The 17,510-nt window shown below is 45.2% G+C and overlaps 1 protein-coding gene across 4 annotated transcripts in view; it reads right to left on the bottom strand.

The window, feature by feature from the left end:
* The window catches only part of LOC118369142 (cGMP-specific 3',5'-cyclic phosphodiesterase), a 113,695-nt gene that overhangs the window by 20,370 nt on the left and 75,815 nt on the right, over nt 1–17,510 (bottom strand). For all 4 annotated transcript variants that reach the window (XM_052495741.1, XM_052495742.1, XM_052495739.1 and 1 more), the window contains exon 8: nt 11,724–11,791. In XM_052495741.1, coding sequence (XP_052351701.1) covers nt 11,724–11,791 — 68 coding nt within the window. The remainder of the gene's footprint in view (nt 1–11,723; nt 11,792–17,510) is intronic.

Genomic DNA, 17,510 nt, shown 5'->3' with positions numbered 1-17,510 from the left:
TCAGTGCCGGGAGGGGGGGGGGGGTCAATTGTACCCAAAATTGTTTTTGACTTTTGGAGTATAGTGTTGATTGTAGAAGTCTACACTACATCCAATTATAGTAATTTAGATGAATAATGCATTGGGATACTGATCTGTATTATAATTGTTACGAACCCCTTTGGCCCTGCAGTCTAGGGGGGGATGGAAACGAGACCCGTAACATATCTCATGCAAATCATAACAGTGAACAGTGAGAACTAAAAGAAATCCACAGACAACTTAAATCTACCGTCAAACACTTCGGGTTTATTTTAAACACACGGCAATGTGGTGTGGGAAAAAGGGGCTGAGCTGGACCCAAGGAAAAAAATAATAAATATCCCAAAACCCCTAAGCTAGTCTTACCTGCTTCAAGCACAGCTAGCGAACTAACCAATAAAATACAGTGGGTGGTCCGACCAGTTCTAACTTGGGTATTTAGACAATGTTTTCCTAGGAGTAATGTATGCCCATGGGCGACTTGGCTTGGTATCCCCTTTTCACACCAACTAACAAACAGTCATACACCACAACAATACATACTCACAGGATAACAGACAAATGTGACATGTAGGCACAAAAACAAAAGAGAGAGAGAGAGAGAGTTTGGGAAAACTACTGACTGAGTTTTTAAACCAAGGGTAAAGGAAAAGGAGCAGGTGTGTCTTCAGTGGTGACTGATTGGCGACTGATTACTGCCACCTGTGACTAGGGCAGAAGGAGAGAAAACAAATACACACACAGGATACCTGTATCCGTAATAATAATTGTGCTAAAAAAAAGTTAATAGTAGAATGAATTGGGTTTTTGACTGGATCTTAATATAATTTAGATTCTGCCAATGTTGATGTGTGTAAAATGTAGTTTTTTTTTTACTTTGAGTGATAGGACCAATTTGAATTACTGAGTAATGTCATTCTAAATTCTGTCTGGAGAATTCATTTGATTTTTAATTATGATTTGGAAACGGAATGATTTTTTAAACTGAAGGGTTGATTTGAGTTTAGTATGTTAATACTTATATGAATGAAGCAATGCATGTGTTAGGATTGATTGCTTTGATCGTTGTTATGAACTAAAGATGTCGACACTATTATCAACATGCCCTGGTGAATGGAGAGGGTGAACTCTGATCTGGAGAGTGATCCTAATCTATTTGCTCTATAGGCATTCCACTAATAGTGGAATCATGATGCTTGTCTTGGGTCATTTTCATTAGGCACCAATGGAATAAATTTGACCTTAACTCGGAGTCACTACCTGGATATGCTAATATCCGTTTCTGGGATGGAAATAGTTATTTCCACCATGCTGACCCATTGAAGTATGATGGATAACTAAAGCTTATTTTGTTAAACTCCATTGTTGCATACACTGGACTATGTATTAAATAAGTGCTTTTCACTGTCTATGAATATATAGCTTTGAATCTCATAAACTGTATGCATTTTTTGTTTTTCTTCATGGGTTCGTGCAGGTGACTGTGTATCATAACCTTCCCAGACAAATTGCTATAATACTTAGAAAATGTGTTGGAGGTTGAAATGGGAGACAGTGCTTACGTTTCCTCGAAGGAGGTTGAGCCAGTGCTGTGGCATTCGGTCACGTGCAGGATACCATGCAATCAGTTATTGTTTTTGTACTTCTTGGTTTATGTAGAATGTATGCATTTTCTACATGTGAATGAATGTTCTTTAATCTTGTAATTTTCTCATAAATTGAGAGGATTCTCAAAATGGGGGAATGTGAGTGTAAAATTGAAAGATTGTTATAATACTTTAATTGCATCAAATGTTTGTTTTATTCAACAGAATAGAGTATTCTTAACTATTGTGTGTGTGTTCTACTGAGGATGGGTCTCAGGGAGATAACACTGACAGGAGATTTACCATGTCTTTTGGGTGATAAAACCTAAAGAGCATTCCAGAGCACGAGTTAATGTTTCTGTTCTATACCATACCAGGGAGAGATGGCTCCAGTTTGGAGTCAGAGGGCCAGACACTGGTCTCTACACAATGAAAACTGTTGACACAGCAGATACTGTCGGCTATGTATTATAGGTATCTTTCATACAAATCTTAACCTTGTGACCCATTCTATATACAGTGCCTTGCGGAAGTATTCGGCCCCCTTGAACTTTGCGACCTTTTGCCACATTTCAGGCTTCAAACATAAAGATATAAAACTGTATTTTTTTGTGAAGAATCAACAACAAGTGGGACACAATCATGAAGTGGAACGACATTTATTGGATATTGCAAACTTTTTTAACAAATCAAAAACTGAAAAATTGGGCGTGCAAAATTATTCAGCCCCCTTAAGTTAATACTCTGTAGCGCCACCTTTTGCTGCGATTACAGCTGTAAGTCGCTTGGGGTATGTCTCTCTCTTTTGCACATCGAGAGACTGACATTTTTTCCCATTCCTCCTTGCAAAACAGCTCGAGCTCAGTGAGGTTGGATGGAGAGCATTTGTGAACAGCAGTTTTCAGTTCTTTCCACAGATTCTCGATTGGATTCAGGTCTGGACTTTGACTTGGCCATTCTAACACCTGGATATGTTTATTTTTGAACCATTCCATTGTAGATTTTGCTTTATGTTTTGGATCATTGTCTTGTTGGAAGACAAATCTCCGTCCCAGTCTCAGGTCTTTTGCAGACTCCATCAGGTTTTCTCCCAGAATGGTCCTGTATTTGGCTCCATCCATCTTCCCATCAATTTTAATCATCTTCCCTGTCCCTGCTGAAGAAAAGCAGGCCCAAACCATGATGCTGCCACCACCATGTTTGACAGTGGGGATGGTGTGTTCAGGGTGAAGAGCTGTGTTGCTTTTACGCCAAACATAACGTTTTGCATTGTTGCCAAAAAGTTCAATTTTGGTTTCATCTGACCAGAGCACCTTCTTCCACATGTTTGGTGTGTCTCCCAGGTGGCTTGTGGCAAACTTTAAACAACATTTTTTATGGATATCTTTAAGAAATGGCTTTCTTCTTGCCACTCTTCCATAAAGGCCAGATTTGTGCAATATACGACTGATTGTTGTCCTATGGACAGAGTCTCCCACCTCAGCTGTAGATCTCTGCAGTTCATCCAGAGTGATCATGGGCCTCTTGGCTGCATCTCTGATCAGTCTTCTCCTTGTATGAGCTGAAAGTTTAGAGGGACGGCCAGGTCTTGTTAGATTTGAAGTGGTCTGATAATCCTTCCATTTCAATATTATCGCTTGCACAGTGCTCCTTGGGATGTTTAAAGCTTGGGAAATTTTTGTATCCAAATCCGGCTTTAAACTTCTTCACAACAGTATCTCGGACCTGCCTGGTGTGTTCCTTGTTCTTCATGATGCTCTCTGCGCTTTTAACGGACCTCTGAGACTATCACAGTGCAGGTGCATTTATACGGAGACTTGATTACACACAGGTGGATTGTATTTATCATCATTAGTCATTTAGGTCAACATTGGATCATTCAGAGATCCTCACTGAACTTCTGGAGAGAGTTTGCTGCACTGAAAGTAAAGGGGCTGAATAATTTTGCACGCCCAATTTTTCAGTTTTTGATTTGTTAAAAAAGTTTGAAATATCCAATAAATGTCGTTCCACTTCATGATTGTGTCCCACTTGTTGTTGATTCTTCACAAAAAAATACAGTTTTATATCTTTTTGTTTGAAGCCTGAAATGTGGCAAAAGGTCGCAAAGTTCAAGGGGGCCGAATACTTTCGCACGGCACTGTATCTGTTGTTCGTCATGTAGGTTGAAAGGGGTGTATCTTGGCTATATAATACCTTTGTACTTTTGTCTTGGGGCTCTCAACGAATCATTTGATCGTGAATTGTCAACCAGCCATCATTATCGTAGAGCACACAATCGATTCACTTTATATGTGTGTGTTGTATTGACCTGCTCCCTTATTAATAAGTGATTCAAGATTTAGTTTAAGTATAACTCTGACTTGTGTGATACGGTTGTCTCCCCTCATTTGATAGTAAAGAAATTAACCACCACATCCTGTCTCTCGATTGTTCCTGTTTTCTAATTTTCCTGTTTTTTACCTTTTCTGTCTGCCCTGACCCTAAGAGCCGTCCTGTACCTTTGCCCCACCCATCTGGATTACTGACCTCTGCCTACCCTGACCCTGCCTGCCGTCCTGTACCGTTGACCCACCTATCCGGGCCAGCTGCGCAACGCCATCTCCTCCCAAGGAGCCACCATTGGGAGGCACGAGGAATTGCTTCGTGGCCTTATGGAGGCCTTAATAAACCATCAAGTTAGTTCTTAAAAATAAAAAAATTGATACTTGGAATACTTTAAAAAGTGAGCCTATACAACACTCGGCCTCCCTTGCTAACCTTATAGCACAGTTTAATCGTGCAAATTTAAACATTGGCTGAATGCCATGACCGGGCGTTGGACATTTTGCTGGAGCAATTCCACAGGTTGTCTGGGGGACAACCTACCACGGAGATAACCCCTCAGCAACTCAGCTGTTATCAGTGCACTCTCACCGCTTACTCCACCTTCTCGGGAGCCCCGCTTACCTCCCCCGGGAACGCTTCAATGGAAAGCCGAGCACCTGGCGGGCGTTTCTAGCTCAGTGTGCCCTCATCTTTGAGCTTCAGCCCTCCTCCTTCCCCTTGGATCGCTCCAAGATAGCCTACCTCATCACACTCACCTGGGAGGACTCTCACCTGGGCTACTGTTGTATGGGAACAGCCAGCCATATGCTTTAGTCTGGAGGGGTTCGTGGGAGAGGTGAAGAAGGCTTTGATGGTCCATTCTACGGGAGAGAAGCTGCCCGGAAGCTAATCCAACTGCAGCTGGACTCCCACAGAGTGGCAGACTATGCGGTGGATTTCCACACGTTGGTGGCGGAGAGTGATTGGAACCAGGAAGCGCTGTGCGATATGTTCCTGCACGGCATCTCGGAGGTGGTCAAGGACAAGCTTGCTGCTCGGGAGTTACCTACGGATCTCGATTCCCTCATCGCGTTGACCATGGGCGATTACAGAAACGACGGAGTGAGAGGAAATTTGATTTCGCTCACACGTCCAGGGATTCCAACTTGCCTCCGAGTCAACCCGGAAGTCCCCAATGGTCCTGTTGATGAAAGAAACCGAGGCTTCCTGATCCTTCCCCAAGAGTCGCCGAAGCTGGCCGAGTCACCGCTTCCCTAGCCTATGCAAGTAGGCAGACCTGGGCTGTCGCCAGCGGAACGGCAATACAGGATCAACGCGAAGAGGTGTCTGCATTGCGGGACTCTTGGTCATTTTGTGTCCTCTTTTCCGTTAAAAGACCAGGCTCACCGGTAGGAGTGAGTACTCTGTTGCGCCATATGGAGAACCTTTCTGCTTTCCTTGCTCGCACCCCTTTTCATGCCATTCTGCTGTGGGGAAACCAGTCTAAATCTCTCTCTCTCTTGACTCTGGGGCCGATGAGTTTGTTGGACGCTACACTGGCTTCCGAGCTGAACATCCCCACTCAGCCTCTCTCCATTCCCATGGATGTTAGTGCGCTGGACGGGCACTCTATAGGCTGGGTCACTTATAATACCACTCCCATCAACCTACAGATGTCAGGGAATCACAGTGAGACTATTCAAAGTCTCCTCAGATTACCATGGTTTTGGGATTCTCCTGGCTCCAGTGACACAATCCCCTCATCAACTGGTGCCATTATGGTCTGGGGGCTCGGAAGGTGCCCCGGACCTTTCCACCATCCCCGCGGAGTACCAGGACCTCGGGGAGGTGTTCAGCAAGGCCCAGGCCACTTCGTTTCCACTGCACCGACCCTAAGACTGCGAAATTGACCTTCTCCCTAGCAACTTTTATCGCCGCTTTATCTGGGGTTACAACACCCTGACTTACCCTGTCTGCACTCACCTTTACCAAGATTCCGTTCACGTGGTCCTCTGCCACTGACCGGGCGTCCCAGGACCTCAAACAGCACTTTTCCTGCATCCCTGCACCTTCTTCTCCCACTGCCTCAACGTCACGGGGAGGAACTACGATGTGGGGAATGGAGAGCTTCTCGCGATGAAGATGCCTTTGGAGGAATGGCGGCACTGGTTGGAAGGGGCAGAACATCCGTTCATTGTGTGGACCGACCACAAAAACCTGGAGTATCTCCGCACCGCCAAGCGCCTAAACTCCAGGCAAGCGAGATGAGCCCTGCTGTTTACCCGGTTCAACTTTTCCTTCTCTTACCGCCCGGGGTCCAGGAACGTCAAGCCAGATGCCCTGTCTCGCCGCTATAGCCCCACGGTTACCACCCCGGAGCCCGAAACCATCTTTCCCACCTCGTGCCTGGTGGCAGCACTCAGCTTGCATATAGGGAAACATGTCTGGGAGGTGCAGCGTTCCAAGATTAACCCTGGGGGGGCCCAGATAACCGGATGATTGTGCCTGATGCTCTCTGCTCCATGGTCCTGGAGTGGGCCCATTCCTCCAGGCTTGCCTGCCACCCGGGCTCCCGTCGGACCCTGGTCTTCGTGCGACAACGCTTTTGGTGGCCTACTATGGTTACGGATGTCGCCGCGTTTGTCGCTGCCTGCATGTCTGTGCTCAGATCAAGACATCAAGACTCCTCGGCAAGCTCCGGCTGGTGATCTGCAACCACTGCCTGTCCCTGACCGTCCCTGGTCCCACATATCCCTGGATTTTGTCATGGGTCTCCCCCGTCTGAGGGCAGCACTGCCATCCTGACTGTGGTCAACCGGTTTTGCAAAGCCGCCCACTTCATTCCTCTCCCCAAAATACCCTCAGCCAAGGAGACGGCCCAGCTCATGGTGCAGCACGTCTTCCGGATCCATGGACTTCCAGTTGGCACCCCTAGAGGTCTTCGGCCAGCCTGTCCTCTCGGTTCCACCCCCAGTCCAATGGCCAGTCGGAGTGAGCCAACCAGGACCTCGAGACTACTCTGCGCTGCCTTGTCTGCGCCAACCCCACCACCTGGAGCCAGCAGCTTGTGTGGGTGGAATATGCCCGCAACACCCTTTCCTGCTCTGCCATGGACCTATCGCCATTTGAGTGTTCCTTGGGGTATCAGCCCCCGCTCTTCTCTGAGCAGGAAGAAAAGGTTGGCTTACCTTCTGCCCAGATGTTTGTCTGCCACTGTCGTCATACCTGGAGGAGAGCCCAGTTGGGCCTCCTCAAGACCATGTCCAGGTATCGACGACAAGCGGATCGCCATCCGACCCGACTCCACGGTATCATCTCAGGCAGAAGGTATGGCTATCCACCCGGGATCTGCCCCTCCGGGTGGAATCCTGAACTCTCCCCCCGGTTTATAAGCCCGTGTCCCATCTCTAAAATTATCAGCCCTGCTGCTGTTTGTCTTCTGTTGCCCCGTATCCTTCGTATACATCCCACATTTCATGTGTCCAGGGTTAAACTCATGTCTCACAGCCCTTTGTCTCTTGTTTCCAGGCCCACCCATCTCCCGCGTCTCCTCGTTGGCCAACCGGCATACAGGGTGAGGCGTTTCCTGAAGGTTCGACCTTGGGGCAGGGGGTTCCAGTACCTGGTTGACTGGGAGGGTTATGGGTTCCCACTTGGGACATTCTGGACCCAGGCTTCATCGCGGATTTCCGACACCCTGGTCAACCAGGTATGCGCCCAGGTAGGACGCCAGTTGGCACCCCTAGAGGTTTTTCAGAGTTCCCAGTTGTCTTGAAAGCACCATAAATCTTGAGAATGCTAGACTTTGATGACAAAGTTGTCACACCTTGATCTGTTTCACTTGTCTTTGTGATTGTCTCCACCTACCTCCAGGTGTCACCCATCTTCCCAATTATCCCCTGTGTATTTATACCTGTGTTCTCTGTTTGTCTGTTGCCAGTTCGATTTGTTTCGTCAAGCCTACCAGCGTTTTCCCCTCTGTTCCTGTCTCTTGATTTTTCCTGTTTTCTAGTTTTCCTGTTTTTGACCTTTTCTGCCTGCCGTGATCCTGAGCCTGCCTGCCGTCCTGTACCTTTTCCGCCCCCTATCTGGATTACTGACCTCAGCCTACCCTGACCCTGAGCCTGCCTGCCATCCTGTATCTTTGCCCCACCTATCTGGATTACTGACCCCTGCCTGCCCTTAACCTGTCTTTTGCCTGCCCCTGTTGGTTTAATAAACTGTTGTTAATTCGGCATTGTCTGCATCTGGGTCTTACCTCAAACCTGATAAAAGTGTGCTGTTCAAGTGAGCAAAGCACAACAAGGTGAGTCCAAAATTGTCTTGAATGCTACTGCATAAATGATGTAATATGCCAGGGAGATATGTATACTATAGCTAAGAAAGTAATACTGTATAGTAAGCTGTTAGTAGCCCATGTGCCTCACCCTAATAATTTGGCCCATTTTCCCCTCTTAATTTTGCCTACTGTTCTGACTTGGTGGTGCACATGTAGCCTATAACATGTTCTAAAGAAATGTAATCATTGTAACATAGTAACAGCTTTCATTGTCTGCTTATATGCCCCCTTTATATTTATCCTATGGTTCTGACTTGGTGTACAGGGAGAACACTGTAAGAATGGCCCATGTTCTGAATTCTGTTGCCGTACATTTCAAAAGTGCTGAACAAATAGTTATATTGACTACGTCCGTCCTAGCTTGCTCATTAACGTCTTCATCAAAATTACGGATCACCTCTTATCCGCTTGTCCTCCCCTTATGCCACAGTTTGTACATCTCAATTGTCAGTATAAACCACATTTGTTTAACATATCAGCTATGTTTTTTTAAAGGCAGTAAATGAAGCTGATTGAACTGTTTGGCTGCCAGACAAGGCTCCACTGATAGCCAGGAGTAACAGTGGTAAGGTATTGGGACTGCTGTTGGGACAGATTTATGTAGGCCGAAATAGTTTGTTTTGTTTGCCCCATCAAGATTTCCATGCTAAAATCGCCACTGTTACTTTGAGGTGTGTGTGAGAGTGATTGTGACTGTGTTGGACATCCTTAAAACGATCACATCTGAGCTCTCGTTTCGCTAGATTAGCCATGATTAGATGGCACTAGAAACTAATGAGAGAGACAGAGCAGCTTGAGAATGTGATGGAATTGGCTGGAATGGTGCTGGATGTGTGTGTGGTGCGTGTGTGTGTGTCTAGGCGCAGTCTTTTGGCTAATTATCAGTGTTATCACATGCTGGCCTCAAAGCAACTCTTATATTAGGAACATCGAACCTAAAAAGGAAACTGTGAAACTTCATTTCAATATAAAGGTACAATTAGTCAAACAAATAACCCAGGAATTTTGTGGGTCAATGAAAGAAAGAATCAATCAAACAAAAACTACTAGAGATAATTATACAAAATCAGCTTCAATGAGTAATAGGATTGCATTGATTCAGAACAGGACTGAATTACCCTCTCCGTGACATTCCTCTTCTCCATGCTGTGCAGTTTCGGCCTCCTTCGCCCAGGGCTAATGTCAAGTGTGTGTGTGTGTGTGTGTGTGTGTGTGTGTGTGTGTGTGTGTGTGTGTGTGTGTGTGTGTGTGTGTGTGTGTGTGTGTGTGTGTGTGTGTGTGTGTGTGTGTGTGTGTGTGTGTGTGTGTGTGTGTGTGTGTGTGTGTGTGTGTGTGCGTGCGTGCGTGCGTGCGTGCGCGTTCCTAAAAAGCCTCCCACCGACAGTTGACCACTGAGTCAAAGCTAACATCCTGCTGTTAGCTGTATCCCATTTGGCATTGGCCCCACGTGGTGGAGCGCTACAAATGACTGCCTCTTCAGACAGGAGTGGTCCTACAGTACACACAGAACATCCTATTCGGCCCATTAGAAGATGTAAACAGAATAGAAAGCGTTTGGGTCAGCTGAGCCAGAATGTAAAAGAATGAGACACACTTTTGTAAAAAGCAACCGTGTCTGTTTCATCTCACTTCTGTCCCCCTGGAAGTCTCACTGTGTCTTTTCCGGGGGGCATTCTCTCTCTTGCTGTCTTTCTCCATTTATGTCTCTCTCTCTAGGACAAGTGCACACACTTTCAGACAGGCAGACAGACAGAAATACACACACACTGACACCACCCCTCCCATCCTAATGCCCGTGCTCCCGTCCACATACAATCCTATTGTAAATGGCTGTGAGATGAGAGTTAGTGAGATGGAGATAGAGATTGAAGTGAACAGTAGGTGCTCCGCTGCCTGGCTGGAGGGCTCCGAGACGTAGGAGAACAAATCACAAATCTCCCCCCAGGATCAGGCTAAAGGGATTTACCTCCACTCTACATTTCAATGTAAGGCTTGTTCAGTTTTCCCCTGGCAGAGGACGAGCAGCTATTTTTTTTGCCAATTTCTGTTCCATATAGACTGCAACCATATCATCTAAAGATATAACATTGCTATAACATACTATTGCCATTTTATTCTTTCAAACAAGAGCGGTTTAGATTCACCTTAGCTGAGGTGAATTCAATTGAGTTCCAAGTTATTAGCCCCAGACCTAGCACGTAGAAAGAAGACATGACGTTGAAGGGTTGTTCACTGATTGTTATAATAAACAACACTTGACTTGCCATCTCCCACATAGACCCCCCACTGAATTCCCTCTATTGGACTCTGTAGCGTTGCTTATTGAAACATGAACCTTAGCTACCCACATGTGCAACCAATACAGCCTGTCAGGCAGCATGACTAGCGCATAGATCTCGGCTGAGCCCTTGGCTTCCGACTTCAAAACAGCCGTGTCCGTGCGTGACGTGCGCTCGTAGGCCCATCTCTGAAAGCCTTCCAAAGGCGAAGAAAAATCTCCCTTCATCGTAATAGGTTGCTCCTAAACAGATTGTGACGGAGGAGCTGTCCAATGAGTCTTAAAAGATGTTCTTAGAAAAGTTTTCAGCGTTCTTAGATCAGACCAGAAGTACTCCTCTAACAGGGAAAGGGAAGTAGCTCATGATCCGATGTCAAGGCTCTTGCCAAAGGGATGATGTGGGATTTTTCTTGAAAACATAAGAGACCTCAGAGGACCTTGAGTCAGATCTGTTAAAGTCAGACAGGTCTCGACTAAACACCATAGCTAGGGGCAGGAGCTTTTCCTGACCATATGACCTTTAACCTGACATAGGGAAAAACTCCTGGCCCTACCCCCCACCCACATCTCACTACCCACACTCCCACCCATGTACAACCCTATTGAAAATGGATCTGAGTTAGTGAGACAGAGATAGATAGAGATTGAAGTGAACAGTAGGCGTTTTGCTGCCTGGCTGGAAAACTCCGAGACGTACAAGAACAAAATCACAAATCTTCCCGAAGGATCAGGCTTTTACCTTCCCTCCACATTTCAATGTAAGGCTCATATATTTTCCCCTGGCAGAGGGCGAGCAGCTAACAGCTCTCACTCCGCCTCTCATCTCGTCCTCCCTCTCATTCTACCTCTCCGTCTCTCTTTCTCCCCCCATTAGAGAGAGACGATAAGCTCACCCCCGTTCCGGATCTTTGGGATGCTCTCTTTACCTGACCCCCCTCTCTCAAAGGCCTACAAAGACAATACTCAATACTTACTGTACAAATACACACTCAACTCAGTAGAGGTTACGATTGAGAATGAGTATTTCTCTCATTCTAAGCACTTTATGGCGCAACTCACGGCCCTCTGTCATCGGAGTAATATCACCCACCAGTGTGACACACGGCAGACATATTTCTCATATTTGGCAGTATTGGGAGGAACAACCCGTTTCAAATTAGTCAGGTTTAACAGTTAGAGGTTATCGCCTTACCTTTTGGGGACGTCTATGGCCTCTCCCAGCTCCTCGTATTCCATGTGAAACACGCTGGAGAAGGAGTTCTGGAACACAGAACCACCACAGCGGTTATTTACCTTACAGCGGCCATTACTGACAGAGGGAGAGGAGGGAGCGAGAGAGACATGCCAGCCCAGCAGGCTTACAGCTAATGCTATTAGTCTCCAGTGACAGTACACACAAATTCAGCGTAGCATAGACCTCAGAGAGAGAGAGAAAGAGAATGTGTGTATGTGTGTGTGTGTGTGCAGCGTGCACGCGTGTGTCAAGTAAAATGCAAGTAAAAATGTAGACTTCAGAGAGAGAGAGTGTATGCGTGTGTGTGTGTGTATATCATGATATCTGTGTGAGAGTTTTCATTCAGGACATATCAGGTTCCCCGCTCCTATCCAAACGATAATAATTGAGGCACTGCCATCCCTACAATCCTCTTCCTGCCCGCTCCCAAAGAAGAGAGGGAAGTTGATATATTACACATCAGGCCTTGCCAGAAGCCGAGTTTATTTCAGCATTCCAGGACTCACGGTTACTCCCTTATAGGGACTTGTTTTCAACCTGCACTCCCCTAGCAAAGGATCCATTTTCCATGTTTAATAGTCGGGAGGGTAAGACAGGATGTTTGGATTCTGAGTAAGTCATTCACATGACATTGATGGGGAGAAGTCGTGTTCGTTCGGGGGGGGTTGTCATTAGTTTACATTTTTATCCTGTCAGGGAATGTTTCCACCAAGTCCTATAGGTAACTCTTGGTTTTTGTCTTAGACGTAGGGGTATATGCATCCATCTACACTACCGTTTTAACATTTGGGGTCACTTAGAAATGCCCTTGTTTTTAAAAGAAACTATTTTTTTTGTCCATTAAAATAACATCAAATTGATCAGAAATACAGTGTGGACATTGTTGATGTTGAAATGACTATTGTAGCTGGAAACAGCAGATTTCTTATGGAATATCTACATAGGCGTACAGAGGCCCATTATCAGCAACCATCACTCCTGTGTTCCAATGGCACGTTGTGTTAGCTAATCCATATTTATCATTTTAAAAGGCTAATTGATCATTAGAAAACAATTTTTCCAATTATGTTAGCACAGCTGAAAACTTGTTCTGATTAAAGAAGCAATAAAACTGTCCTTCTTTAGACGAGTTGAGCATCTGGAGCATCAGCATTTATGGGTTTGATTACAAGCTCAAAATGGCCAGAAACAAAGACCTTTCTTCGGAAACTCGTCAGCCTATTCTTGTTCTGAAAAATGAAGGTTATTCCATGGGAGAAATTGCAAAGAAACTGAAGATCTGGTACAACGCTGTGTACTACTTCCTTCACAGAACAGTGCAAACTGGCCCTAAACCAGAATAGAAAGAGAAATGGGAGGCCCCGGTGCACAACTGAGCAAGAGGACAAGTACAAAAGAGTGTCTAGTTTGAGAAACAGATGCCTAAAAGTCCTCAACTGACAGCTTCATTAAATAGTACCCGCAAAACACCAGTCTCAACGTCAACAGTGAAGAGGCGACTCCGGGATGCTGGCCTTCTAGGCAGAGTTCCTCTGTCCAGTGTTCTTTTGTCCATCTTAATCTTTTATTTTTATTGGCCAGTCTGAGATATAGTTTTTTCTTTGTAACTCAGCCTAGAAGGCCAGCATCCCGGAGTGGCCTCTTCACTGTTGACGTTGAGACTGGTGTTTCAAAGTCAGTTAACGTAATTTGATGTTATTTTAATACACAATAAATAGCTTTTCTTTTAAAAAAAGGACATTTTTAAGTGTCCCCAAACTTTTGAACGGTTGTGTATGTCAGCAGAGTGTTCGGTTCGATTTTTATAGCAACAACACAGGGGACGTTTAACGAGACATGTCATGCACACAGATGCACATTACATGTTAATGTTTTTAAATGTATGTCAATTGTAAAGTACTTTGTCTGTAAGGTATTTTTCGTTATGTGTCGGGCCCCTGTAAAACTAGCTGTCGCCATTGGCGTCGGCTAATGGGGATCCTAATATACTGAACAAAAATATAAACGCAACACTCAACAATTTCAAAGATTTGACTGAGTTACAGTTTACAGAAGGAAATCAGTCAACTTAAATAAATTCATTAGGCCCTAATATATGGATTTCACATGACTGTGCAGTGGCGCAGCCATGGGTGGGCCTGGGAGGAGCCAATTCTGTCAAATGACGTTGGAGGCAGCTTATGTTTGAGAAATGAACATTCAATTCTCTGGTAACAGCTCAGTTGGACATTCCTACAGTCAAGCATGCCAATTGCACGCTCCCTCAAAACTTGAGACATCTGTGGCATTGTGTTGTGTGACACAACTGCACATTTTAGAGTGGCCTTTTATTGTCCCCAGCACAAGGTGCGCCTGTGTAATGATCATGCTGTTTAATCAGCTTCTTGATATGCCACACCTGTCAGGTGGATGGACTATCTTGACAAAGGATAAAATGCTCACTAACAGAGATATAAACAATTTTGTGCACAAAATTTGAGAGAAATAAGCTTTTTGTGTGTATGTAAAATTAACTGGGATCTTTTATTTCAGCTCATGCAACATGAGACATGGGACCAGCGTTTATATTTCTGTTCAGTATAAATAAAAAATGCCTGTAATCGTTTGGCATAATAACTAATCCAGGTTGTTTATAAAGGTCCATGTCAGGCAGACGAAACCCAGTCGCCTTATCTGAGCTGATCACTGACGTTATCTTCCTGTCTGGGTTGGTGCCTCCCCTCGGGTTGTGCTGTGGTGGAGATCTTTGTGGGCTATACTTGGCCTTGTCTCAGGATGGTACGTTGTTGGTTGAAGATATCCCTCTAGTGGTGTGGGGCTGTGCTTTGGCAAAGTGGGTGGGGTTATATCCTGCCTGTTTGTCCCTGTCCGGGTGTATCATCGGATGGGGCCACAGTGTCTCCTGACCCCTCCTGTCTTAGCCTCCAGTATTTATGCTGCAGTAGGTAATGTGTCGGGGGGCTAGGGTCAGTCTGTTATATCTGGAGTACTTCTCCTGTCTTATCCGGTGTCCTGTGTGAATTTAAGAATGCTCTCTCTAATTCTCTCGTTCGTTCTTTCTTTCTTTCTTTCTTTCTTTCTTTCTTTCTTTCTTTCTTTCTTTCTCTCTCTCTGAGGACCTGAGCCCCAGGACCATGCCTCAGGACTACCTGGCATGATGACTCCTTGCTGTCCCCAGTCCACCTGGCCGTGCTGCTGCTCCAGTTTTAACTGTTCTGCCTGCGGCTATGGAACCCTGACCTGTTCACCGGACGGGCTACCTGTCCGAGACCTGCTGTTTTCAACTCTCTAGAGACAGCAGGAGCGGTAGAGATACTCTTAATGATCGGCTATGTAAAGCCAACTGACATTTACAGCACAAGGTGCTGACTTGTTGCACCCTCGACAACTACTGTGATTATTATTATTTGACCATGCTGGTCATTTATGAACATTTGAACATCTTGGCCATGTTTTGTTATAATCTCCACCCGGCACAGCCAGAAGAGGACTGGCCACCCCTCATAGCCTGGTTCCTCTCTAGGTTTCTTCCTAGGTTTTGGCCTTTCTAGGTTTTTCCTAGCCACCATGCTTCTAGACCTGCATTGCTTGCTGTTTGGGGTTTTAGGCTGTGTTTCTGTACAGCACTTTGAGATATCAGCTGATGTAAGAAGGGCTTTATAAATACATTTGATTTGATTTGATCTGGCCTGGTTGGTTGTCACGTTTGTTATATAAATGAGCTGACCAAGGCACAGCGTGAGTAGAGTTCCACATTTTAAGTGAAACTTCAAAACAACAAAGAATAAACGAACGTGCAGTATGTAGCGCACATAGGCACGAAACAAAACAATATCCCACAACGCAGGTGAGAAAAGAGCCACACTAAGTATGATCCCCAATTAGAGGCAACGATCATCAGCTGCCTCCAATTGGGAACCATACTCACACCAACATAGAAAATAAAACCTAGAAAACCCTCTAGTCACGCCCTGACCTAAAACACCATAGAGAACCCCGAGGGCTCTCTATGGTCAGGGCGTAACATTGGTTATACATACCACATCTGATACAGCTCTCGGTTGGATTCAAGTCAGTGTACAACCCAAAAGAACACTGAGATGTATCTTTTTTTAAGAGGAGATTTTTAAAGGCAGGAGAGCATGCTGACCTCCCGTTGGGTGAAGCACGTCGGACCATATCAGATATCACATAAAACCACCCCAGCGTCGCCACTTCTAGGGGCTCAGTGGATAACTTCCCTCGACAAGTCACAGAACTTAGTTAATGAGGTATCAGAGCTCTGACTTGGCAAACGATTCGGATGCTTGTTTAAGGCTCGCTTTGTCATTTGCTGGAGTTTACACAGAGGGACATTGTATGTCTTTGTTGAGTTTGTGCAAACCTTTACATTGACATAAGCATATGGTCTTGCCAAACAGATAGACACTAAAAGCTTCCAAACTCATATTTCTAGAAAATGTATAGCTCTTCTAAGAAGCAATGTCTCTACGGTGAGAAAATCCAGATATTATTTATGGAAATTCTTGGTAAATTCATCCCTTTGTTGTTAGTATAAATGAGTGTTAGTATAAATGAGTGTTAAAGTGTTACTTTAACCCTTCACACTAATGGGAAATGGCCTATATGGATAAGGCTAAATTGAAATGTATTTCTTACAGAGGAAATATGAAAAACATATGCATAGTATGGTAGCAATTGAAAGAGAACATTTTGGAGATTATGGGAACAATTTAGACCACATTTGAGGACATAATAGTTCACTTGACACAAGACTGAATTTTAACATTACAATAAAAGGTTCATTGTATGTGCATTTTACATTTACTGTACTTTTCGCCTCATTTGTTGATAACGAAATCTGAAAAAATACTCTGGATACATTCAGTAACCTGAACATGTTTGTGTTTACGCAATCCAAAAATGGGCCATTTATAACTCGAAATCTGAGTCAGGTGGGCATCATTTGAAAGCTTGCTCTATTGCCAACATGATCTTAGAGTGTTTGGCTTTCACAGGGCAATTCAGAGAAACAGATCGTAATTTTGATGCAAATAGAAAGGAGTTTATGTTTCACCTGTCTTTGTGTAAGTCGCCACCCCCCTCCAGGTGTCGCCCATCTTCCCATTATCCCCTGTGTATTTACACCTGTGGTCTCTGTTTGTCTTTTGCCAGTTCGTCTTGTCTTGTTAGGTCTTTCCAGCGTTCTTTCCCGCCTTCCTGTTTCACTAGTTCTGTTTCCTAATTTTTCCCGGGTTTTGACCATTCTGCCTACCTGGACCCCAAGCCAGCCTACCGTCCTGTACTTGCCTGACTTTGACCTGATTATGAACCTCTGCCTGCCCTGACCCCGAGCCTGCCATCCTGTACCTGCCTGACTTTGACCTCATCACGAACCTCTGCCTGCCCTCAACCTGCCCTTTGCCTGCTTTGTTTCGAATAAATCTTCTGAGAACTGTACTATCCGCCTCCTGTGTCTGCATTGGAGTCATATTCTGAGTCGTGATAGTACGAACTGGCCATGACTGACCCAGCAGACTTGGACCAGCTCCGCAATGCCGTCTCCTCCCAGGGAGCCACCATTGGAAGACATGAGGAGTTACTTCAAGGTCTTATGGAATGATTCCAGAAATGCCTTCAACACATTGCTGGAACAATTCTGCAGATTGTCTGTGAGGCAGCCTGACACTACAGTAACCCATCAGACTGTCAATTACCCCACTATCAGCGATGTTTCTCGCCAAT

The sequence above is a fragment of the Oncorhynchus keta genome, chromosome 35, assembly GCF_023373465.1.
Source record: "Oncorhynchus keta strain PuntledgeMale-10-30-2019 chromosome 35, Oket_V2, whole genome shotgun sequence".
In the NCBI taxonomy this organism is placed as follows: Eukaryota; Metazoa; Chordata; class Actinopteri; order Salmoniformes; family Salmonidae; genus Oncorhynchus; species Oncorhynchus keta.
Note: the sequence above shows the minus strand (reverse complement) of the source record. Positions and strands in the feature narration are given on the sequence as shown.